The sequence below is a fragment of the Macaca nemestrina genome, chromosome 16 (genome assembly GCF_043159975.1).
Source record: "Macaca nemestrina isolate mMacNem1 chromosome 16, mMacNem.hap1, whole genome shotgun sequence".
Classification (NCBI taxonomy): domain Eukaryota; kingdom Metazoa; phylum Chordata; class Mammalia; order Primates; family Cercopithecidae; genus Macaca; species Macaca nemestrina.
Genome location: NC_092140.1, coordinates 1,753,598 through 1,780,263, shown reverse-complemented (window position 1 = coordinate 1,780,263; position 26,666 = coordinate 1,753,598). Strand labels below are relative to the sequence as shown.

General features: G+C 45.2%; 1 protein-coding gene and 1 long non-coding RNA gene across 7 annotated transcripts in view; one reads left to right on the top strand and one right to left on the bottom strand.

The window, feature by feature from the left end:
* The window catches only part of LOC105485275 (uncharacterized), a 50,929-nt gene extending 36,510 nt beyond the window's left edge, over positions 1-14,419 (bottom strand). For 2 of the 4 annotated variants that reach the window (XR_989441.2, XR_011614569.1), the window contains exon 1: positions 13,413-14,419. This is a non-coding gene — a long non-coding RNA (uncharacterized lncRNA). Of the gene's footprint in view, positions 1-10,620; positions 10,795-13,412 lie in introns of those variants that run through there. The other 2 variants (XR_989444.2, XR_989443.2) reach the window with 2 other exon arrangements.
* Positions 14,420-15,359: 940 nt separating this feature from the next.
* The window catches only part of LOC105485274 (sperm acrosome associated 7), a 29,053-nt gene continuing 17,746 nt past the window's right edge, over positions 15,360-26,666 (top strand). For 2 of the 3 annotated variants that reach the window (XM_071081010.1, XM_071081009.1), the window contains exons 1-2: positions 15,360-15,515; positions 24,945-25,001. In XM_071081010.1, coding sequence (XP_070937111.1) covers positions 15,422-15,515; positions 24,945-25,001 — 151 coding nt within the window. In that variant the 5' untranslated portion in view covers positions 15,360-15,421. The remainder of the gene's footprint in view (positions 15,516-24,944; positions 25,002-26,666) is intronic. The other variant, XM_011747553.3, reaches the window with a different exon arrangement.

The following is a 26,666-nucleotide window of genomic DNA, read 5'->3' as shown; positions in this document are numbered from 1 at the left end:
TGTTTGGGCTCTTTTTTTGGTCCATGTGAATTCTAGAATTTTTTTTTTTTTAAATCTAATTCTGTGAAAAATGACATTGCTAGTTTGAAAGGAATAGCATTGAATCTGCACATTGCTTTGGGCATCATGGCCCTTGTAACCATATTGATTCTTCCAAGCCATGAGCATATTTTTCCATTTGTTTGTGTTATCTATAATTTCCTTCAGCAGCATTTTGTAGTTATCTTTGTAGAGATCCTTCACCTCCCTGGTCAGATGTATTCCTCGGTATTTTATTTTATTTTTTGTGGCTATTGTGAATGGGATTATGTTCTTGATTTGCTCTCAGTTCAAATGTTATTGGAAATACTTCTGAATTTTGTATGTTGATTTTGTATTCTGAAATTTTTTACTGAGGTCATGTATGAGTTCCAGAGCCTTTTGACAGAGTCTTTGGGGTTTTCCAGGTATCAAATCGCATTAGTGAGGACAGATAATTTGACTTCCCCTTTCCCTGTTTGGATGCCTTTTATTTCTTTCTCTTGCCTGATTTCTCTGGTCAGGACTTCCAGGATTCCCAGTTTTAATTCTTAGTCACTCTTAGTTTCAACAGTTGTAGCATGGACAACTGTGAATTTATGACTGTACTCCACAAAGAATGTCTAGGAATTTAACCATGCTGTCTGCATTCAGTAGCTATCAGGAATAAGAGCTGTTAGACTTGAGCAAACGTATTGGTGGGAACGTGGCTGGGAAACGTCTTTAAAGTTTCTTTAACCCTGCTTCCCTGTTTGTCCTGCCAGCTAATGATATTCTTTGAAAGAAAAACTGAATTTAAACTCTGCTAACAGAGGCCTAACTCCATAGCAATGTGTTTTACAAATAGTAGGTCTTGATAAACATTTGTAGCACAGTTTTACATCTAACTCATGATCAACAATTTTCTCCTAGTTTTCCAATTAATAATTCTATGTAAGCAAATATTTTTTTCTTTCACTGTGATGTGATTCCATCCTCATACAATGTATTTTGTCTTTGATTTTGCCAAAATTATTTCTTAAAGCAACATTGGATTTCATATTTGAATTCAATAAACTAATACAAAATGGAGCCTGAATATATGGAATTGGTCTCAGTGAACACACTTGCCCAGATTTTCCAGGCCAGTCTTGGCCATCTTGGGAAATTCTGCCATTTCGTGCTACTGGTTTCACAGCCAGTAGTGGCCAATATACTGGATTTTATCACATGCAGAAATCTACAATTAATCTGATTTCATGTAACCTGATCCTCTCAGCAAACATACTCCATAAGAAAACAAGGAGAAGGAAGGAAGGAAGGAAGGTAGGAAGGAAGGAAGGAAGGAAGGAAGGAAGGAAGGAAGGAAGGAAGGAAGGAAGGAAGGAAGGAAGGAAGGAAGGGAGGGAGGGAAGGGAAGAAGGAGAGATGGATGGTAGGTATAGAACGCTTTTAGGTTTTCCTACTCAAGCAAATATTTTGCTTTCCCAGAAGAGACAGCATTCCCCCTTGGCATTTCACTTTTGTCACCAGCACTTAGAATTTCTAGTAGAGGGACCTCTGGAATGCAGAGCTATTATGGACCATTGAGGTCAAGGTTGATGCATCCAAGAAAGTGCCCTGCATTTTCTTGCTGGTCTTCACAGACTCCTCCTGTGGACCCTCCCTGGGCAGGAAGTGTCATTGGCCACGATCCTGCTGTGACCCTCCACTCAGCATCCAGGTTCTTTCTGCCTTTTAAAGCATCAGCATAATGTCTCTACAATTAATCTGTAAAGCAGCAGAATTTTGTGATTCTGACACAGTTAATCGCTCCCAGTATCTCTATTTAAAGCTTTCTAAAGACAAAAGTAAAGAAGACAATTATACAGATTGCAGAGACCAGAGTAAGATGAGCTTGGAGAGAAAAAGAAACTCAGAGAGCCAACAACAATATAACATAAACAGTTCAGCAAATAACAGTGCAATTTCCCAGCTAATAGAATGGTTTAACACCTGAATACATTCACATGCCTGATTAAGCACTAACAACATACACCCATAAAGGAAGATTATAAGTTGTAATATGCCTTTGCAAGAAGCAGCATATTAACCACTATTTGTATACTTCGCCAATTACATTCCTTTAATTCTTTCATTTAGAAAACAGTTTACATTATAATAGCCAGCATCACTTCTGTTTTTAAAACAATTGGTTATATGTATATTGCCAAATTATGGGTCTATGGGACATTTTCATAAGAGAAAACAATTGCCAACGTGCCTGGAGAAGGATCTTTAACTGGAGAGTCTGGTGACATACGGATGCATGGCCATTCCTTCTTGCTATGCCAACGCTTCCCAGTGGATTGAACAGCCCATTTTTTCTTCTCAAGTTTTCTGCGAGCAGAGATTTGTCTTGCAGACATGAAACCCAGACAGCGTGGGCCTGTTCAGCTCCCTCCTTGCTCCCTGTGTGCACTGTCCAGGAGCCCAGCTCTCCCAGGCCACTGCACCCACCGGGGTCTACATGCTGGTTTGTCGCCAGCTATTCCATGGCAAAGGCCTCCAACACACCTTCCCTACCCAAATCCCAGCACACTGCTGGTCCCACACAGCTCAGCATCTGGCCTGCACAGGGTCTCCCCTGGGACCCAAACGTGTCAGAAACCAAGATGCAATCAGCAACAGCAACAGAGCCTTGGAGACAAAAGCCAAACCGACGAAAAGCACCACCATTCAGACCAGAGCAAGCCAGGCACTCCCTCCTTGTGATGAGCAACAGGAAACTCCAGGTGGAGGCAGGAGGAGCCTGGGCGGTGTTGGGGCTCGGAAGGCCATACCCCAAAGCCTGGCTGGGACCTGCTGAGAGGCCGAAGGAGCTGTCTCCAAATCAGGGCCCCCTGGGCTGGGTGCCAGCCCCTCCCAGGTGCTGGGAGGGGCTCTCTCTGGAATTCCTTGTCTGCCTACCAAGGCAGTTTCAATGCAATTGTCTTACATCTCCCTCCTTGGGAATCTCATCAATGGCCAGGGAAGCTCAACCACCTGGGAAGGGAAGGAACAGGGGTTCCCCACACCCTGACTTCTCATCTGTTCTTCCAAGGGCAACTTCAAGGGAGGTTTTGGGGGACTTGATCTGCATACTGAGGCGACCTTTATTCCTGTGCAGCTCCATCCCCCACCTTCCTGCCTCCACCTCCCGGGGCCATTCGCTTTTCCGTGATGATTTATTGCCCCTCAGAAGAACTTCCCACCCTCACCAACCCCCGCTCCCCTGTGGGAAAGGACACATCAGCCTCTGCACCGTGCAACACATCCGGGAAATCTCTGCGATTTCCGCCCAGGCACAGTCATGAACTGCATGTGCCTTTACTCTGATGGATCCGCCCTTTATCTGTTGATTTTGGACCAAACCTTCAGAGGGCGGGTGAAGGGGAAGTAAGCCCACAGAGAGGTGGGCACAGCCAGGGAGCCACCCCAGGCAGGTGCAGCCTAAGCTTCGGTTCTAAGTGGAGAAGCTGAGCCTGAGAAGTGAGGTCTGGCAGGGCAGGTTGAGTTGGCATGGACCTAGGAAGGGTCCTGCCCCATGGCCACACACCAGCAATGCCACTACCAGGGAAGCCACAGAGGAGGGGCTGGGCCCAAAGAGGGTTGAAGGGTTGTGCTTTGAAAGCCAAGTTCGAAGTCAGGGACCGTTGGCACTGAGGGATCCCAGGGCTTCACAGACCTGCTCAAAGGAACACAATTTCTCCCAATGTCCTAGGAAAGTACGACAGCAGAGGGAGGGGCTTAGCCCCAGTCTAACAGCTTAGAAAGGATGCCAAGACAATAAACAAGCAAGCCACCATTCCATGCATTAACTTACTGCTATCAACTGGATTCTGTGCCCCGAAATGCATGTGGCACTCTAACCTCCAATGAGATGGTATTTGGAGCTGGTACTTTAGGAGCTAATTAGGTTTAGATGAGGTCATGAGGGTGGGGTCCCCATAATGGGATTCCTGTCTCCATAAGAAGAACAGCCCAGGGTCCTCTCTCTGCCACGTGAGGACACAGCAAGGGGGCTGCTGTCTGCACATCACGGAGAGAGCCTCACCAGGAACTGAATCTCCCAGCACCTCGATCTTGGACTTCCAGCCTCCAGAACTATAGGAAATCAATGTCTATTGATTAAGACACACAGTCTGTGGTATTTTGTCCCACAGCCTGTGATGACTAAGACACTCACTTAACACCATAAAGGGGTGTGGTAAGAACATAACACGAAGGGCCCAGCTCCACCCTCCCTGCACCCACATCTGTGTCCTCCCACTTGGGGCTTGTGCCCAGCTCCACCTCTTAGCCCTGGTTGAGCCCCGTGCATTGTGGTTTGTAAACAAACACCACACCATCAGAAGCTGGGAAGTACTCACGCCCAAGTCCTGATGGCCCCTGCTCCTTTTCCACCATGGTCATGAGAACATGCTCAAGCCAGCCTGCAGGGAGAGGCACACAGTCTGCATCTCCACAACCCCAGTCGAGAGCCAACTGCCATAAGTGAGTGAGAATAACTGACTGAGCCCAGCCCAGACCTGAAGAACTGCCCAGCTCAGCCCAACCAACATTGCTGGCCACAGGCTTAAGCCACTGAGTTTTGGAGTGGTTTGCCACGCAGCATTATGGTGAAAACAAATGGTTTAGACTTGTGGGAGCTATCAGCTTAGAGGTTCAGAGGGGTATTTGACTTGTCTGAAGTCATCAGCTAGTAAGCCACTGGCCAGGAATTAAATCGAGCTGGTGTGACTATGCTGAGCTCTTAGCCTGGTGCACACTGCCTCCCAGAGCCTAACCCACCATGGACACATGTCCTGCAAGCATGCGCTCATAGAGATGCATGGATCGGACTAGAGGAAAATAGGAGCTGCCTCTGCTTCCCTGCTATTCCCGCTAAGGACAACAGAAAGCCCCGGACACTGCTCACAAGACAAATAGAGTCTTAGAGAGCTGGAAGGAAGAAGGTAAACCCACTGGGGACCTTGGATCGAGGAATTGCCCAGCAGGGAGTTCCCTGGGTTTTCCTTTTGCCTCATGTCTCCCAAGTGGGTGCTGGAGAAGCTGGCAGCGCAGAGATGGCCATGGATTCAGACCAAAAAAGACTCCAGAAAAGCCTGCCCTCTGCAGCCACAAGACCAAGGAAGCAGCAGCCCTGCAGGACACAGTAACTTCTCTCCTCCAGCCAAACACCACGGAGCTGTGGCCCTGTCCCCACCCCTCCAGCAGAAGTAAGTGGGGAGCCTGGACTTCTGCCCTCAGCACACTGTCATGAGATGCCCCAAACCCCTCTTTGGGTGGCATGGGAACAGGCTCATGGAGGGGGGCTTGGACTTCCACCCCCACCTGGTGGTAACAAGGCCCATTCCCCTCCCCACCAGGATGGTGACAAGAGAGGCAGCAGAAAGTGGGAACTCTCATCACCCCCCAGCTGTCATGAGGCCACCACCCCTGTAGGTTCATCTGGGGCCATGTGGGACCAGTAACGAGGCACTCCTGCTCCACCTGCTGCCAGTGGTGCAGAGGTGCCCCACTGTGCCAGCATCAGTGAGGGCAGAGAGGGAAGCTGGACTTCCACTCCCAGCATGACAGTGACACGATGGCACCTGTCCTCACCCAGGGTCAGAGAAACCTGCTAAATGGCAAGATGCAGGTAAGATGCACAGTCTCACAATATGATGCACAAACTGCCCAGGTTTCCATCAAAAATCACTTGTCATATCAAGAACTAGGAAAATCTCAAATGGAACAAGAAAAGACAACTAACAGAGGCCAACACCGAAATAACACAGACACGAGAATTATCTGACAAGGCTGTTAAAGCAGTGATCATAAAAATGCTTCAACAAACATTTACAAACACTCTTGAAACAAACGAAGAAATAGAAATTCTCAACAAATTAAAGGTTTCGGCAAATAGTAAAAAATTAAAAAAAGAACCAAATGGATATTTTAAATCTAAAAATACAATATCTGAAATTCTAAAAATCACTAGATGGGATCAATAGCAGCATAAAAAGACAGAAAAGAATCAGTGATGCAAAGATAAAATAATATAAATTTCTCAGTGTAATTCACTATATCAGCACACTAAAGAAAAAAGAATTACATGATCATACATATTCACACAGGAAAAAAAAATGACAATTCTTTCCAAAATGATACACAGATTTAACACAATTTTCATCAAATTCCCGCTCTTCTTTTGCAGGTATAGACAAGATTATCCTAATACGTAACATAGAAAGCCAAAGGAAGAGGAATCGATAAAACAGTTTTGAAAAATAATACTAAAGTGGAAGCAATTGCCCTTCCCATTTCCCAGACTTTCGTGTCGCCTCAGCAGTCAGGACAATACGGCACTGGAGAGGCATAAACACACAGATTAACCGAATAGCAGAGAGAGCCCAGAAATAGCCCCACACAGGCATGGCCAGCTGGTTTTTAACAAAAAGCCGAAAGCAAGTCAATGGAAGAAGAACAGAGCACCAGTTTAAATGTAAGTCTTATCACGGAAACATCCAGCATAATTTTTTTTTTTTTTTGAGACAGAGTTTTGCTCTTGACACCCAAGCTGGAGTGTAATGGCGCATCGTGGCTCACTGCAACCTCCACCTCGCAGGTTCAAGTGATTCTCGTGCCTCAGCCTCCACAGTAGCTGGGATTACAGGTGCGTGCCACCATGCCCAGTAAATTTTTGTACTTTTAGTAGAGACAAGGTTTCACCATGTTGGCCAGGCTGGTCTCGAACTCCTGACCTCGGGTGATCCACCCGTCTCAGCCTCCCAAAGTGCTGGAATTACAGGTGTGAGCCACTGCACCGAGTCCAGAATAATTTTTGACCAAATGTCTGGGTACCAGCCAAGCTGACATAAATTTAATCATCGCAGGACCCAGTGGAATCACAAGGTCTTTATAAATCAAGAGAAAGGCAGAAGGCAGAACTGGAGATAGGGAGACTTTGCTACTGGAGAAATGTGGGCAGCCTCCGGATGGTAGAGGAGATGAGGAGCCAGATTCCCCAGAGCCCCAGAGGAAATGCAGCCGACAGCACCCTGGCTTTAGTCTCAAGGCCCAATTTGGACTTCTGGCTTTCAGAACTGGTAAGAGAATGAATCATTGTTGTTCTAAGGCACTAAATCTGCAGGAATTTGTTAGAGAAGCAATAGGAAACTAGTTCAGGTATGAATAGACATGTTGCCGAGAGGGTGCACAGGTGGCAAGCATGCAAGATGTGAGCGTCGCCAGCCGTTGGGGAAATGCAAATTAAGGTCACAAGAGATTGCCACTACACTCCTATTAAACAGCTGAAATGCAAATACAGCCAATAGCACAGAGGGACAAGGACAGTGAGAAGCCGGATTTCACATATGTTGCCGGTGGCCATGTAAAATGAAAGAGGGACTCAGGAAATAGTTGGGCACTTTCCTGAAAAACTGAACCTACACTTGCCACATGACCCAGCAACTGCACTGCTAGGCATGCACACCGGGAGAGTGAAAACTTACGTCCACACAAAACCCATACACAGTTGTCTATATTAGCTTTATTTGAAACAGCCTCAAACTAGAAAGCACCAAAGAGTTCTTCAACATAAGAACAGATAAGCAAAGCGTGGTACAGTTATGCCACGGAATGCCTGCCGCTCAGCCATGAAAAGGAACTGTCAATGCAGCCAGCAACTTGGATCAATGTCGAGGGCATTATGCAGAATGAAGGAAAAGCCCATCTCGGAGAAACCACCCTTCTGTATGATATTCTCACACGACAAAATTACATACAAAGAAAACAGATGAGTATGTTGGGAGCAAGCCCCCCAAAATCTGGCCATAAACTGGCCCCAAAACTGGCCATAAACAAAATCTCTGCAGCACTGTGACACGTTCATAATGGTCCTAACGCCCAGGCTGGAAGGCTGTGGGTTTACAGGAATGAGGGCAAGGAACGCCAGGCCCGCCCGGGGTGGAAAACCGCTTAAAGGCATGCTTAAGCCACAGACGTTTACACTTAAGCATGAGCGATCCGTGCCTTAAGGACATGCTCCTGCTGCAGTTAACTAGCCCGACCTATTCCTTTAATTCGGCCCATCCCTTCATTTCCCAATAGAGATACTTTTAGTCAATTTAATATCTATAGAAACAATGCTAATGACTGGCTTGCTGTTCATAAATATGTGGGTAAACCTCTGTTTGGGGCTTTCAGCTCGGAAGGCTGTGAGACCCCGATTTCCCACTTTACACCTCTGTATTTCTGTGTGTCTTTAATTCCTCTAGTGCCGCTGGGTTAGGGTCTCCCCGACCGAGCTGGTCTCGGCATGAGTGCTGGCAGGGGGAGGACGTATAGGGCAGTGTGATGGAGATCTCATGGATGTGGAACAAATGCAGCTGTGGTTACACAAATCTACGCACGATAAAATGACAGAACCACACACGTGCATTTCCCCAATAGAAAAAGTCCCTGATGTATGAAGCTTCATCTCACAACTGTCTGACTTTATGACGAAACAAAAGCCATCCACATTCCGCAGAAACCGCACTGTGAGTTTTGACCCTTTCCTGGGCTACTGATACTCCCTTGCCCTGTGGGGCAGCCAGGTGCAGCCCCAGCCAGCCAGGGAATCACGAAAGTCAACAGCTCACTCTGTGTATTGCTAGAGATTTTTGGATACTCTGTTTTGTGTTTTCACATCCCATCATGTCTATAAAATGCCCACCTGCGTACAGTATTCAACACTTTAGTATAAAATAGGCTTGATGTGAGATGATTCACCCAACCGTGGGCTAACGTACGTGTTCTCAGTAAGTCAGGCTAGAAATCTCTGGTTAATCTGGTAGGTTAATCACCTAAACTACCAACTATGATTAGGTGTATTAAATGAATTTTTGACTTGTGATATTTTCAACTTATGATGGGTTTTTCCGGAGGTAGCCTCATCATAAGTTGAGGGACGTCTGTAATGTTATTTTGGTCTGTCTTTTGCTTGATCGTTCTTTATATGTATATATCAAGGAATTTCAAGAAATGTATATGTATATTTAAATATATACTTATTTATTTAAATATATGTAATTATTTAAGCATAGGTAGTTATTACTTATTTTATATATACTTATTAAATATATCATGTATTTAAATATATACTTACATATAAATAATATATAAATATATATATTTTTAGTGTGTAACAAAAAACAGAAGGAACTGCGACATATTAATCTATTTTACCCATTTGCACTTACCTGGTTTTGCTACTGTACTAAGTTATGTAGAATGTAAACATGGGGTAAACTGAGCAAAGGGCATGCAGGACCTCCTTGTACATTTCTTTGCAACTTCCTGTGACTCTGTCATCATTTCATAATTAAAAGGCTTTTAAAGAGCATGAATAATTAGCCAGTGTGGTGGTGCGTGCCTGTGGTTCCAGCTACTCAGGAGGCCGAGGCAGGAGGATCTTTTTAATCCGTCAAGGCTGCACTGAGCTGTAATCGCACCACCACACTCTACCCTGGGTGACAGAGTGAGACCCTGTCTCAGAAAAAAACAAAAAGAGCATGAATAAAGTTACCCAAATCTTCTAAAACTGTAACTTGAAACTTGGGTCCTTTCTGAAAAAATAAAGGTTTAAAAAAACTAGATAACATGAGCATTGGAATCTGGAACCACTTTGGGCCCTAAAGGGCTGATGCTAGTGAAGTTTGGCTCCAGGGCTGCACAGATTGAGGTACTGCCCCACCCCACCCCCCAGCAAACAAGGAAATGGAGTGTAGCCTCAGTCCGTGGCATGGACCTTGGTTCATTACATTTAACAAAATCCCAGCAGAGGGAAGACAGGCCCCGCTATTCCTGCAGAGATTGTCCCGCTCCACACACAGACTTGTTTCTCCTTCGCACCACTCACCCCAGCACCACCAGACTCAGCCCTCAAATGCTTGCTCAGAGCGGGGTGTACAGGAGAGTGGGGAGGAAACAAACTGAGCCTTAAAAAGTTAGAGGAGGGACAAGTAGTTGCTCAACACTTCTCCCAGCAACCAGAACATCTGGGAGAACTTTCCAAACACAAGCGAGATGAGAAGAAAAACATGGCAATTCTGCAAACATACTAAAACAGATCTCTATAAAATAAAGGAACACCAAGCAAAAGACACACCAAAATAACAACACAAAAGAAAACCAACTCTAAAGGCAGAAAGCTATGGAATAACCGGCAAGCTATAGAAAAGCTCAAAGGTGAGATTTTACACACACAAAATAGAATTGGATGAAAATGAAGTTATTGAAATACATTGAGGACCTAAAATGTTATAAACAGCAATGATATAATGACAGAAGCAGCAAGAAACAAAATAAATACCTCTAGAAATTATTACCACAGATAAGAACATAGTGAATACAGATTTTTTTTTTTAAGACAAGAGGGTTATAGCAATTAAGGAAAAGCTAATGGTTAAGGAAGACAGCTAATGGTTAAGGACCATCTGGAGAAGGTCCAGTGTAACAAAACAGGTACCGCAGGGTAGAGAACCAGAGAGATGGATTGATGACATATTCAAAGACATGAGATTAAAAAGTACCTGAAGTGAATAAATATTGGGTCTGCAGATCAAAAGGACATACCTTCTTCCTGGGAAGTTTCACAGAGAACAGAAACGCCAAGGTAAATCCTAATTCAGCTGCTTAAAACATCAGTCTTCACACAGCCAAAGCAGATCATCTGCAAGAGGGGGTCCATCTCAGGTGGCCCACAGAGCACTCCACATAGCACTCAGGATCTGCAACAGGGAAACTGTAACAACTCTTGGGGGAGGAGGATTGACCTGTGAATATTGTTTCCCTCCCAGTCACTGTTAGATTCTAAAGTCAACAACCTAAGTTCTCAGGTCTGAAGAGGTCCTGGGAAAGAACATCCCTGAGCTCTTCTTAGGGGAAACAAGAAGTTCATGGCCAATTAGCACTGAATCAAAAGAAAACACGCACACAGTGAGTGGAAGGGAAGTGAGAGGAAGGGAGAGTGAAGCCGTCCTCCTATTTCAGATCAGGAAGTTCGCTGTTGCTGTGTAAAAGTGAAACATGTACATGTTTTAAAAAAATGCATTGACTCCAAATACCTAAGTTTTTCCCCAGAGTCTCCCCTCCTCTCCTTAGAAAGAGCTCTGAGCAACGAACGACTCATAGTGAGGAAATACTGGACGTTCATCGGTTCCTTCAGTTGTGCCTCAGGTTTTTTTCCCTCTATCAAATCTGAGTAAATTTGATGAATTATTTTTGTTGCAGGAGGGAGGTGGTGTGTTCCCACCTTATGACCTAATGTCCATCCACCCCGCAGGTGTTTGCACCCACAGAAGAGCTCCTCACACCATGTCTATCTTCCCACGCACTCAGCAGCCCGTGCACGTAAACATAAATGGAGAGGCGTCTGCCACGATGTTAACCTGATGTTCATGGTGGTCATGGCTGCGGGGCAACTGGGGCCATTTTTAAATTTCCACCTTTTTATAGTTTTATCGCTTAAGTTCTCTACAGTGAGTAAGCATGATTACAGTATTTATAAAAACAAAAACATGATTTTTCAAAAGCTAAAAACATCAAAGGCAAATATTCTAAGATACTAACAGTGTTAATTGTGGACAATGGAATTAAGTATGTTTGCATTTTTCTTGTTTTGTTTTGGTTTTTCTGTGTGTGTGTGAAATGGGGTCTCACTCTGTTGCCCAGGCTAGAGTGCAGTGATATAATCACAGCTCACTACAACCTCTGCCTCCCCAAGGTCAGGCGATCCTCCTACCTCAGTCTTCTAAGTAGCTGAGACTACAGGTGCATGCCACCACACCCAGCTAATTTTTGTATTTTTAGTAGACACAGGGTTTCACCATATTGGTCAGGCTGGTCTCGAACTCCTGACCTCAGGTGATCCACACCTCCTAAAGTGTTGGGATTACAGGCATGAGCCACTGCACCCAGCTTTTTAAAAATGTTTTTCTGAGATACAGTCTCACTCTGGTGCCAAGGCTAGAGTGCAGTGGCACAATCACAGCTCACTACAGCCTCTGCCTCCCCAAGGTCAGGTGATCCTCCTACCTTGGCCTTCTGAGTAGCTGGGACTGCAGACATTTACCACCATGCCTGGCTACTTTTTGTATTCGTTGTAGAGATGACGTTTTGTTCTGTTGCCCAGGCTGGTCTTAAACTCTCAGCCTCAAGAGATCCACCCACCTCGGCCTCCCAAAGTGCCAGGATAACAGGTGTGAGCCACTGGACCTGGCCTTGCATTTTTCTTTTAATTTTTAAAATGTTTACATTTCCAAAAATTAAAATGATAATAATAATAAGTGATAATAAATGATAAAAATAAGGAAAGCCTGTTTATTTAAAAAGAGCCATAAAGAGTGCTTTCCTCTTTCCCCTGGAAGATGCAGGAAACAAATCTCTACTGGCATATGACAGAGACAATCTCTCAACTGAAGTGCAACCATGGAGAAGAAAACTTCTAGGAGTCATATGCCGCTGCTATGACAGTTATGCAAATGAATTACAGTCCCCATTCAAAGAAACTGGTATAAATAGATTAATTTATTAAATTCCCTTCTGGTTTTAATGTTGCATGCAAATACAAATGCAAAGGGAATTATGTGTAAAATTGTTGCTAAAAGACAGCAAAGAATAAGAAAAATAAATTTGCCATCAACCTCCCAAGGGTTGGTGAGAGATTCTCCAAACCCGAATCTCAAAAAGCAACTGATTAAAAACACATACCAGACACTCCAGCGTCTTCTTTCCAATTAGCTAAGCAAATCTATGAAACAAGGCAGGCAGAGCTCTGTGAACTAAGCCAGTCTGACTACTGTACATACATATATATATATAATTGTGTTGTTGTTTTGTTTGTTTGTTTGTTTGTTTTTTGAGATGGATTCTTGCTCTGTCGCCCGGGCTGGAGTGCAGTGGCACAATCTCAGCTCACTGTAAGCTCCGCCCCCCAAGGTTGCGCCACTATTCTGCCTCAGCCTCCCAAGTAGCTGGGACTACAGACGCCCACCACCACGCCCGGCTAACTTTTTTGTATTTTTAGTAGAGACAGGGTTTCACTGTGTTAGCCAGGATGGTCTTGATCTCCTGACCTCGTGATTCGCCCGCCTCGGCCTCCCAAAGTGCTGGGATTATAGGCGTGAGCCACCACGCCCGGCCCCTGACGACCATATTTTAGTGCTCAAATCTGTTCCTCCACTCCTGCATCTGGGATTAGTTTGACTCATTTGGCCGATGAGACATTAGCAAATGTGGTGCAAGAAAAGGCTTGTTTGCATCGAGGCTTTCTCTCCTTTCTGCTGTGACCAAGCCCAGGCTGCCTGCCAGAGGCCAAGAGAGCACATGGAGGGAAGCCTCAGCCATCCCAAGCCCCATCATCCTACCTGAGGCCCCAGACATGTCCATGAGGCCACACTAGGCCAGCAACCACCAGAGCCAACCCACGAGGCTGTGAGCAACCACACAAGGGCTGTATTAAGTCACCGAGCTTCGGGCAGCCTGGACAATGACTCCTTCCTCGACCAAACCAGCCAGGCTCCTCTGACTCCTCTTCTCAACAAGGTCTCGCCCCCAGCCCTGCTCAAATTCCTCGTCCTCCGCCCTGAGGTGGAAGTCCCTGGCCTGCCTTAGCCAGACATCCCTCCTTGGTGCAGTGGGTGTCATTTGACAGGCAACGGTGCAGGGTTCTGCTGTCATGGGAGCTCTGGCTGCTGTCCGTTTGTACATTCAGCCTCTTAGGCCCATGCTACTGGCCCCAAAACGACACTTTGAGTAGCAAGAGCCTGCGTTATAGAAGCGAGCGTCTCACTTGGACCATTCATTAACTCAGAGTGGGACTTGGAACCCACTGGGTTTCCGCAAATGTCAACCATGCTTAGTGTGCCTTTATGGACACGCTGAAAATCTGAAATATCCTCCCCACACCTTGAGGTAGATTGGCTACCACTGCATCTATCAAGAGGAAAACCTGAGCAAAAATGTGCTGTGGATTCCCATACCAGCAATAAAAATTAAAGAGCCAGAGATCCATGGTGGCTCAGCCATCCTTGGGGTCCTGCCAGGCCTTGGGGACATTGTTAGTCTTGTGCGTCCAGGACCCCAGCTGATATGGTTTGGCTCTGTGTCCTCACCCAAGCATCATCTTGAATTATAATCCTCACAATCCCACTTGTTGAGGGAAGGACTTGGTGGGAGGCGATGTGATCATGGGAGTGGATTCCCGCATGCTGTTCTCATGATAAGAAGTGAGTTCTCACTAGAGCTGATGGTTTTATAAGTGTTTGACAGCTTCTTCTTCATGTACTCTCTCTCTCCTGCTGTCTTGTGAAGAAGGCGGCTGCTTCCCCTTCCATCATGACTGTAAGTTTCCTGAGGCCTCCCCAGCCATGCAGAACTGTGAGTCAATTTAATCTCTTTTCTTTATAAATTACCCAGTCTCAGGGAAGTTCTTTATAGCAGTGTGGGAACAGACAAACGCCAGCCTTATCCACCATGGAGCTGGGATCTGAGGGCTGTTCACCTGGGACCCCACCACCGGCGGAGTCTAGGCCAGCTGCCCCACTCTGAGCCCTGGATGTAGGAGTCAGTCCAGGGGTGAGGTGGGATCCAGGGGAGCCAACCAGAGTGACTCCTTTGGGGTTTTGTCACTGCACTGATGGAGAAAGCTCTAGAAAGTCTAGGAGATCAAGCTGGGAGGATGATAACATGGAAATGCAACCATGTTCTCCTCTCATGATTAAAGTCTCACTGCTAGGGAGAGATTGGGGCTGATGCTGAGAAAGAAGGTGTAGGGGAAAGGAGGCTGTAACCTGGGTCATCTGTCTCCTGTTCTTCACAACCCTGGAATTTTGAGGGCAGAGGAGGATGGGAGGGGACATGGAGCCATGAGCCTCTGTTCTTCAAGGCTGTGTTCTTCAAGGGGCCTTTAAGAGGTGATTAGATTCTCTGGATCTGTCGGTTCTGGCACTTGCTCTGTAATTCAATGACCTCTCCAGCATCCTTCAAATTTGCCTCTTTCCATGGGAGCAGATTTTGTTGGCTTTTGGCCACTGGCACTTAGAGTTCTAATTAGTATCTACCCCTTCAGTCCTCAGGGTGCTCAGGACAGAGGAAGCCACCAGAACAGGCAATAAGAAAGAGTGGAGAGGACCTCTGTTACCTTAAAACCAGTCACAGACTCTGGACAGAAACCCTGCCCACCCCAGGCAAGATGCCAACTCCCTTCCTGGTCGTGATGTCACAGGTCCCTGGACATGACCTCCCCACAAGGGCAGGACCCTAGCTCCCTTCCTAGTCATGATGTCACAGGTCCTGACATTCCACAGTGTCCTGGAGACCAAGGGTGGGAAACTGCCAACCTTCAGGACGTCCTTCGCCTTCAGCTGGAGGGAGCATGGCAGTGAACCAGGGAGAAGGGACCCTCTGCTTTGTCCTCCTGCTGTGCTGCTGGCAAGAAACCGAGCTCCGGCCGAGAATTGCGACTCCAGGTAGGCCCCGCAGGGATGGCTCAGCAGAAAGAGAACTGAACCAGGTGGGCGGCAGCCTCTTCTCCCATGGGTTCCACTTATTCCCAACCTACATGAATTTACCATTTATTCCTTGGGGAATTAATGTAGCTGAAAAGTCTTTCTATCTTTGAAGACCTTTTAAAATCTAGATGCCCATAGGAAAGTTGCATATGTTACTTATTTTAACTTTTTATTATGGAAAATTTCTAACTGGGAAGAATATCATGAATATCATGTAATCACCCTCAGGTTCAATTATTGTGCATATTTTGTTTTTTTCTACACACACACACACACACACCCCATGCCACATGCACACACTTTTCTTGTTTGGGGAGTATTTTAGCAATGTCCCAGATGTCTTACCACCTCATGTAAAACATTTTCTTGTTAAGAGATGAAAGCATTATCCACCATGTCATAATCACACTAGCACAATTACCAAAAGCCTTTCTTGCAGCTCACACCAGTTAAAAAATATTTGTGATGCTTGTTAAAGATGGGCAGGCAGACTTTATTCAAAGGGGACTACTACCATGGTGTGAGTAGGGAGTGGGCTCAACTCCAAATACAGGGAAAGTGGAGAATTGTAGCCAAGGGTCAGGGTGGGTCAGTGGATGAACATTGCTAAGAGGTAAGAGAATTCTTTGCTAAACTGATTTAGCAAAGGCCAGGAGGACTTTTATAAACAAAAATGAAGCATTTATATTTTTTGCCCTACCTGATTACTCTAGAATTTGGATATGATGATTTTCAGGACCATCTAATTGTTTGCATAAGTTTAATAAAAATTAATTCTCCTTACAACAGGACACAAAGGTCTGCTATCTTTGAAGACCTTTTAAAATCTAGATGTCCATGAGAGAGTTGCATATGTTACTTATATTAACATTTTATCATGGAAAATTTCAAACTTGGAAGAATATCATGAACCTCCATGTAGTCACCCTCAGCTTCAATTATTGTGCATATTTTGTTTGGCCAAACAGGAGGCCAGGCCTGAAAGGAAGCCAAGATGATAAAATAATCAAAGATGGAGGGTGAGGAATTTGATCAGATATCAAGGCTGAGCAGGCCAAGACTAGGGGATTTCCACTAAAAGACTTCACAGGATTCCTACTAAACATGGGGAAAAGCAGACAAAGACAGAAGCTAGGGTCAAAGCCAAGTCAAAGAGAAGACTCCGCAGAGTCTGGCATGAGGCAAGTCAAGGATCAAGACTGTCTCATTCCCTCCTCTTGTTCCAGAAAGAAGAGACATTCCTTTTCCCTTTGAACAAGATAAGTCCATTTTTCATCTAGTGGAGGATATTTGCTGGATGGTACAAGTAGTCAGGAATTTAATGAGGGGAATGTCTACGAAAAAGAGAAGAAAAACAAAGATTGATAGTTGGAAACGCAGTTCCCAAATCCAAAGGGCAGTCTGTTGAGAAGATTTCTGGATGTTGAGCTCAAGGTATCTTCAACCGATGGGGCAAGGATGGATTTCCTAGTTTGCAGGGGGCGTGTCCTTGGTGGCATCATGACCATCAGAGCCACAGTCATGGTTATGCTGGGGGCAGAGCGTGGATGTGTCCAGCTCAGCCTTTCCAGATGGTTCCACGGAAGGCCTGCGTTGTCAGACTTTAGTTCTCAGTAACACCCAGTCAGGAGGGCAGAAGAAAGACTGGAAATGTTAGCCTGGGGACATTGAAGGACTCTAGAAGACTTCAGGATCCAGTCCAGTTTACAGGTAGATAACAAAGTAGAAAGTAAGCTGGAGTTCATCAAAAGGTTAAAAAAAGTAGAATACACAGGGTTCTAACTCACAAGGGTGTGCTACCATTTTTCATTAAAACATAAACTATGGCTCTATAGTCACCCCCTTTTTTTGATCCAGGTAACCAAAGTAATGCTATTCTTATCTCAAAACTATATCACATCTTACAAGAGTTGGTCTGGTTATTTACGTGAGTGCAGCAAGAATGGTAATGGACCACATAAATTGAGTTTTCTTCACTGGAGCTTTGTGCAAGGAATCTCAGATTAGATTTTTTAAAAGCTTTTTGAGGCTAGGAAGCCCGGCCAAAAACTCACCATCAGACTTCACATGTGGTACCTAAAGACTTGGGTGAATTTCTCTCTTCCAAAGGTCTCGAGGCTCCCAAAATTCTTGGATCTGCCAGAAAATTACCTTCTTCACTCACCTGTGGGATGGGGACTCTGTGAGCCAGGTAGCAGGTCAGTTTCTCCAACTCCGTCAAATCAACCTCAGTTTTTAAAAACTGTCCGGTCACATTTGATTCTATGTATCAATCTCAAGTATGACATTCCAGTCAAAGCCTTGGTAATATGACCAATGTTTCCAATCATGTCCTGTTTAAAGGAGAATCAGTTTATACTAAACTTATGCAAACAATTATATGGTCCTGAAAATCATAATATCCGAATTCTAGAGTGGGACAAAAAATATAAATGCTTCGTTTTTGTTTATGAAAGTGCAATGACCAAATTGTTGTCAGTTGTACATAGCCTAAGAGAAACCACAAGCAGAGAGTTCTTTAAATCTGGAAAACAAAACATTAAAAAACCAGAAACATTTCAAAGGAAATTCAGAAAAATATAATTGTCCCCACATTAAGTCTCACATAATTAATTCTTGTTCTACTTGATCTTGGGTTAGCAGGTTTATAAATCCGTCCGTTTCTCCCTCAGTTCTGGAAAAGTCTGGTCTAATGGTGCAATCTTAGAGGCATCAGAAACCTTACTTCAGAGTACTTGGCAGAGTCTTACCTAAAAATCTCCTTGAAGACAAAGAATTTTTGGATTGTAGCTGATTGCAAAAGCTTTCAAAAAAGCATCAGCGTAAAACAATAATTGTCTTGAAGGACAAAAGACATAAAATGCATAAAATGGCCATGGTTAAAAATCTGATGAGAGTTCATTATGCTGCAGTTGACAAGGAAATTTGGTTGTTTCTGTGACATACAACATTACAAGACAATAATGGAAATTATGACTCATAACTTCATACCAGGACATATCATGGACAGTAAGGACAGTGAAAATTTCTAGGAATTTTATACAATTTCTGAAACACTTCTAACATATACACATATAAACGTAATATAAAGAAGGTTAAACAACCCTTCTTATTTGACAATGCTTTTTATGAATTTACGTATCAAATAAAGCTAATTAGTTTAACATCTCTCTTTTCGCCAGTGAAAGAACAAATCCTGTGAGATTTTCTAGTGGCCCTCTGGGAAATCTCAAAATTAGTTTGAGGCCAAAATTCTTCATGTAGAATTTGACTTGGATGAAGTTGTCAAAAATTACAAAAGGTTTGAATATTTGGTTAAATAGGATCATAAGTTACTATGAAATGGTAGTTATCCATTTAAGTTAAATGACAATAAAGAATTTTTAAAGAAAATATAGGAAGTGGCATGGTTTTTAAAACAATTTAACTCTTTTACTATTGAGGAGACTCAGTTTTCTTAAGTAATCAAAAACATAATAAAGATAACATGAAACACAGGAAATATCTGATAAGACACAGAATCTTTGTTTCCTTTTAAGACTACTCAACAGGTAAGAAAAAAGTGCCTCTTACAATCTCCTGCTAAGAACAGAACAGGCCTGGCGCCGTGGCTCATGCCTGTAACCCCAGCACTTTGGGAGGCCAACACTGGCGGATAATCTGAGGTCAGTATTTCAAGACCAGTCTGACCAACATGGTGAAACCTCATCTCTACAGAATTAGCCAGACATGGTGGTGCATGCCTCTAATCCCAGCGACTTGGGAGGCTGAGGCAGGAGAATCACTCGGACCCAGGAAGTGGAGGCTGCAGTGAGCCAAGATTGCGCCATTGCACTCCAGCCGAGGCAACAAGAGCAAACTCTCAAAAAAAAAAAGACCAATAATTCAAGAAAACTTTGGCCTTTTAGCAGAGAAAGAAAATCAAACTCCAGTACTGCATCCCTCCGCTATTGATGCTAAAGCTCATCTATAACATCTTATCATAAAATTCATTTACTCTTAGTGTATCTTGACCACATAAGATGTTTCTCTCTCTCTTTTTTCTCAGAGACTCGTCACATCTTTCCATACTCATTTACGCATTTTGTCCGTTTTTTTCTCTTCCTGAAAAAACTACCTTTAAACCACTTTAGGACAAAATTACTCACCTTTTTCTTCAACAGAAACACATTCTTCATATCACATACGCTTTCTTCTCAAAAACAGATCCTACTTTCCTTTGTACTTTGCACAGGAAGTTGTTTTTCTTCACCCTCATTATTTCTAGTAGTTTTAATTACACATGTTGATTATGTTGATTTCAATGTTCAACAGAGAAAACTAGGAGTAGACAGTGGGGAATTGTCTGTCACATGTAGCATTCTGTAACAAAGTAGCAAATTGTATGACTATACCATCTTACAATTTTTAGAGATATATTTATCTACAGCATAATTTTTCAAGGCAGCAAAAACAACTTTTGTTAACAGACTCAAATACATTTAGTCTCTCTGTGCCATATAAAATAAAAAGTCAAAAGTATATAAACTTGTGCTTGGTACTGAGCGTTTAAATAAGATAACCTTATTTAAAAATTATTCATGAAACTCTTGTTTTACTTAACTGATCATAACGCCAGGGTTATGAGTCACCAAAAAGATGTTTAGAAACTGTTTTTGAAAGGCAAACACAGGCTGGGTGCAGTGGCTCACACCTCTAATCCCAGCACTTTGAGAGGTTAAGGCTGGTGGATCACTTGAGCCCAGGAATTTAAAACCAGCCTGGGAAACATGGTGAAACCCCATCTCTACAAAAAAAAAAAAAAAAAAAAATGCAGAAATTAGCAGGGCGTGCTGGCACGTGCCTTTAGTTCTGGCTACTTGGGAGGCTCAGATGGGAGGATTACCTGAGCCCAGGAGGTCGAGGCTGCAGTGAGCCATGATCACGCCCCTGCACTCCAGCCTGGCTGACAGAATGAGACCCTGTCCCCTCTCCAAAAAAAGCAGACACACTATTGTGTAACTTCCCAAGGGTTTTACCTGGCCCCTGCCCAGGCAGAGCCAATTCATCAAGACAGGGGAATTGCAATAGAGAAAGAGTAATCCACACAAAGCCAGCTGTGCGGGAGACCAGAGTTTCATTATCACTCAAATCAGTCTCCCCGAGCATTCGGGAAACAGAGTTTTTAAGAATAACTTGGTGGGTGGGGGGAAGCCAGTGAGCCAGGAGTGCCGACTGGTCAGGGATGAAATCATAAGGAGTCAAAGCTGTCTTCTTGTACTGAGTCAGTTCCTGGGCGGGGGCCACAAGATCAGATGAGCCACTTTATCCATCTGTGTGGAGCCATCAAGTGTAGGGTCTGCAAAATCTCTCAAGCACTGATCTTAGGAGCAGTTTAGGGAGGGTCAGAATCTTGTAGCCTCCAGCTGCATGACTCCTAAACTGTAATTTCTAATCTTATGGCTAATGTTAGTCTTACAAAGGCAATCTAGTCCCCAAGCAAGAAGGAGGTTTGCTTTGGGAAAGGGCTGTTACCGTCTTTATTTATACTATAAACTATAAACCTTCTCCCATAGTTAGTTCAGCCTATGCCCAGGAATAAACAAGGACAGCTTGGAGGTTAAAAGCAAGATGGAGCCTGTTAAATCTCTTTCACTGTCTCAGTCATAATTTTACAAAGGTGGTTTCACTACGACACCAAATAAAGCTACCATCATCTCCAGTTATTTCCCTGTTAACTATTTTTAAGTTTATTTGGCTAGTAACCCAAGCAGAATAAAATTTTGTCCTCATTATATCTATAGTTGAAAACTCCAAAGACATATGTCTTTATTTAACAAACAATCTCAAACTAGCTTAATATCTCAACCATCCTAGTAAAGTAAACTTGAAAAACATTTGGGTTAGTTCTTCTGTTTCTGGGAGTCCTAGGAATATTTAATCAAGCACATCTTTTTCCTCTAAGCCAATTTGAATAGAACTCCTTCAAGGAATTTTATAATTACTTTGGCAGTACCATCCAGAGGTAGAAAAATATCACATATATGTAACATAGGTACGTACACATACAGACAGACACATGAAAACAGTGATTGCACGGCTTCATTCTTAAATTTTAGCCATGAGTCCGGAAACACAGTAACACAAAACTCACTGGTTTATTTCCACTCTATATTTTTATCTGAATTATGTTTCTGACAAAAACGGGATATGTTGAGGTTACCCACTCAATAAGGGCTAAAGATTTTTCTTTCTTAACCACCATTTGTGAAGGGGAGTCTCAAGCCTTTCTTTTCCGCTGATATTATTTAATCTTACAGAGGCTGTGACTGAGGCAGCCATCTGGAGTTGTCAAAGCCTTCACTGAGTAGGTAAAATGTCACATCTGCTTCCAGTTGGTCTTTTTCCTTCTCAGCCTCAGATCAGGTAGTTGATCTGGAGATGTCTGGGTCCATAAAGCTCCAGGGACTGTTGGGAGTCAAGCGGCTGAGTGGGAAGAGAAGGGTGTAATGGGGGTGGGGGGAGGAGTGGAGGCCCAGGGGGACACATGCAAGGTGCAAGGGGGCTAAGAGAGATGGGATGGTGTGAGGAGAACTCGGGGGCAGAGACTACGGAGAGGGGAGAACTCCGGGAGCCAGTTTGGGGAGATCTGGGCCATGGCTACTCTGTATGGTCCTTGCAAAGTCATGGCAAAAAGGAGAGGAGCAGAGCCAGCACCACAGTGGGGAGGGTCAGGAGGGTTTTAGAAGGGGTTTCAATAAACGGAAGAGCCATGCCCATGTGCAATTGAGCTCCATGCCTTTTCATGGGTTGCATGTTCAAAAAATGGCAGTGGTCGCATGGTAGTGTTAGCATGACCCGAGAGCAGTGTTTTTGGCCCTGTTAGTCAGTTCTTGCACTGCTATAAAGACATACCTGAGACTGGGTAATTTATGAAGAAAAGAAGTTTAATTAGTTCACTGTTCTGTGAACTGTACAGGCTTCTGCTTCTGGGGAGGTCTCTGGAAACTTACAATCACGGCAGAAGGCAAAGGGGAAGCAGGTGCATCTTACATGGCCAGCAGGAAGGAGAGAGAGAGTGGGGAGATGCTACACACTTGTAAACAATCAGATCTCAGGAGAATCACTCACTATCATGAGAACAGCAAGGGGGACGTCAGCCCCCATGATTCAGTCAGCTCCCACCAGGCTCCTCCTCCAACACTGGGAATTACAGTTCAACCTCAGATTTGAGTGGGGACATAAATCCAAACCATATCAGCCTCTGACATCCAAAGGTGAAGCAGAGGACAGGAAACCCTCATTGCGTGTCCTACATGGACTAGCCAGAGCCACTCCATGGTCAGTGGTCTCTCATCAGGAAGGAGTGCTGGGGGCACTGCACTGTTTAAACCACAAAAGGGAGAAGAGTCCAGTCACAGACTTGGATGATTGGCTCAAGGAGACAAAGGAATGGGTCCTTTGTTTCTTGTGTTCCAGAGCTGGCTGCTTCTTACTCCTTACGAAAGCATTCTGGTCACAGTTGTGTCAGGAATGGGTAAGAGAGAAAAAAGGTCGGAATTTAGTCCTCACCTCCTAAGATCGGATTTCCTCATCCAGACAGTTGAAACAGGTGACCAAGGTCTTCCCCAGCTTGAAGACCAATTAAGAGATCATTTCTAAATCACTGGCTCATGGGGAACACTGGGCTTCCTTAGTCTCCATGGACCTTAATGACTCAGTGGGCAGTTTAGGCGTTTGCCTCAGAAATTGAGTTGACCATGTTATGTGGCTTTCTTGAGACGTTGGACCTTGAGGGAGAGAGGAGAGCGGTCAATGTGGTCCTAGTGATGGAGAAGGGTGCAGTGCTGTTTTCCCCAAATTAACCAGAGTGAAATCTCAGAACTCCACAGGGAACCCTTTCACGGAGGCCAGCGTGTGCATGATGTAACTATCAAGAACAAGCAGGAGATTCTCACGATTACATGGCATGCAGCACCTTAAAACCGTGAGGCTGAAGTCAGAGGTGACACAGGAAGAATATGGCAAAGCCACTCCACTTGACAATGCACTTTAAAAACCGCACGGATGTTATAAAACACAAATATTTTACTGCACACGCTTACTGGCTGACTTGCACAATACTTCCATTATAATTATGGGACAGACACAAAATGAAAAGAATATTTTTAACAAAGCACTTGCACGATGCAGCTGTACCCATTCTTAATGATCATTAATGTCTCATCCAAAGAGAACTGTACTTTGTTTGTTTCGTTTACCGAAGGTCAGCATACTGGGAAGCAATTGTCATCACATCTCAGACCTTTTTGCATATTTTCCCGCATTGTTCTGAGCCTGCATGTGCACAGACGAGTCGATTGGTATGCAGATTGTCTGTCATTAAAGCCATTTGGAAATCAGCTTTGTCATTGGTTTAGTGTTGGAACTTCACATCCTAGAAGACACCACTGGAAAGCTCTGTGCACTCGGAAAGGGAAGGTGTGTGACCCTGCTGAGCCCAACCTCAGGGCTGGAGGAAGAGGCTGACCTTGACCTTGAGCCAAAGCAACATCCCAGGATGCTGAGACACCACACCTCCAATAAAGAAAAACCGTGAATGGCAGAAGCTGGGAACTATTGGGTGGGAGCTGCCAAGGAGAAAGCAGTGCTCAGAACCACCACCCACTGTCAAGGTCACTCAGCTCCCGTCAGTCAGGCAGCCGAGGCCACAGGTCAGGAGGCCATGGGGCCTGTGGACAACCCATATTCCAGACCTCAGAATTTCACCCACATGACTCCACCTCTTATCTGCAAATGGGACCACCCTGAAATTACTTTGTTTTTGAAGGAGGAGAAAGAGCACTGGCCCGTCTCTCTGAGTCCTGCCCTCCTAAAACAGAGCCACGAAGCCAGGGCTTCATGACAGAGCCACAGCATTACACACTGTTTTCCCATTTCCCCAGAACATGTTTCCAAGCCTCCAGGTGCATGCATTGCAGGAGCCTTTCACGAAGGAGGTCAAAGTGGTACTTTCACAAAAGGAGATGTGCCCTCTTACTCTGCTCACCTCAAAGCCGCTGGGTGAGCCTAGACATCCTTGGGACCCAGACGTTGTCTTGACCTCTCAAGGGGTTATTCCAGGGACCAGGAGGGCAGGCTCAGCTCAGAGCTCCTGGGCAATTGTCCTCCATCCTCACAGCCACCCCAGAGGTGGCTGTTTCTCCACATTTTCCAGACATGAAACCCAAGTCCCAGAGAACTTTCCTGGGGCCATCTCTCATCGCCCGCAGAAGAGACTGGAACTTGGGCAGGACTCCTTCCTCTAGCGGGGGCTGGTGGGCACCCAAAAAACCATATCCATTTAAAGAGAAAAAAATGCAAATTCAATGAACGTTGTTAAACTATAGGGCTTTTATTTCCTCCTAGGTTCAACTACTGAAATACCATTCAGTTCAAAACATGAGGATGTGCCTGAATTATTAGGTAAGGGAGCCCCTCCTATCAACCGCTGTCCTGTACGTGAAGGGGGCTGGATGGTTGTCTGTGGCTGTTTCCCAGATAACCTGGTACAAGTTGCAGACAGTGGAGGGAACGGATTGGTTTGAGGCTAGAATCACATTCCCATGGCCCATAGATTTAGTGCTGACATCTAAGAGTCAAACTCTCAAGAAAATAAGGCAGACAGAATTTTAGACCATTACACTTAAAAAGTGCCTGGGAGTCTTGCTTCTCAAAGTGAGGTCCAAGGACCCGCAGCATCTGCATCACCTGGGAGCTTGTTAGAAATGCCCAGAGGCAAGCCGGGTCCAGCCCTCCGGCACCAGCGCCACATTCAACCTGATGCTGCTGATTCCTTGCAACTGAGAGGCCCCGTGGCTGAGCCGTCCCCTCCTCCAGCCCCCTGGGAAGATGGTAGAAACCACGGACCGCCTGGCCTCACCCCGGGGATGCAGACCGTGCTGGTTTGGCTGGGCCTGGTGCCTCTGTGCTTCTCTAGGGCTCTGCAGGTGATGCTAAAATACAGCTGGCTGAGAACCGCTGGCCTGGGCCAGGGCCATCCAATAGAAACACAGCACAAGCCGCAGTTATTGTTTTCATTGTCTAGTGGCCACATTAAAAAGACATAGATGAGCCCAAAGCAGGCAGATCACGAGGTTAAGAGATGGAGACCCTCCTGGTCAACATGGTGAAACCCCGTCTCTACTGAAAATACAAAAATTAGCTGGGCGTGGTGATGTGTGCCTGTAATCTCAGCTACTTGAGAGGCTGAGGCAGGAGAATCTCTTGAACCCGGGAGGCAGAGGTTGCGGTGGGCCGAGATTGCGGCATTGCACTCCCACCTGGCCACAGAGCGAGACTCTGTCTCAAAAAAAAAAAGACACAGATGAAACTCACTGTAATAACATTTTATTTCGTGTGATGATTTCAACATGTGATCAGTGTAAAATCATTACTGAGATGCTTCAGTCTTTCCATCACGCTGGATCTCCACAGTTTGATGTGTCCTTTGCACTTCACGGCCATTTCCGTGTGGACAGCCACACTCCAGTGTGTGAACATGTGGCCAGTGCCCACAGTTCTGCTCTGACCTCTCATTTTACATGTGGGGAAACTGAGGCCTAGAGCGCTGGGACTCAGAGCACGCAGTCCTGACCCCCACTCACATCGATGCCCTTGGGAAGCAGTCAGCTTCCAGGACCTCTCTGCCAGTGTCACCTGTGCAGTGGGGTCAGGAGTAGGGGCTGGGGGCCACCTTCCACCCGGCAGGGCCTGGGACTGCGGCTGCGGAGGCTGCACGGCCTCGAACAGGGGCTCCCGTGGGAAGGCAGGGGCCCCCAGGTGCTGGGCCCCTTTCCAGGAGCTGCTGCTGTCAGAAGTCAGGCTTTGCTCCATTTCCACGTCTGGGTGGGAGAGTCTGGGAAAAGCTCTGCCTGCCAGCGTTCTGATGGGTTACGTGGATGGATGAGTGAGTGCCCCTGTGAATGAATAGACGTTCCCATTCTCGCTTCTGCCTCCCCGTCCGCTTTCCGGGTACTCAGTGGAACTGCCCAGGTGGGAGTTAGGCTCCCCAAGGTCAAGGAATGGCTGTGACTGGACTCACTTTCCTGGTGAATCTGGCGGTTGCCAGATTCTGAGTTTTCGTCCTGA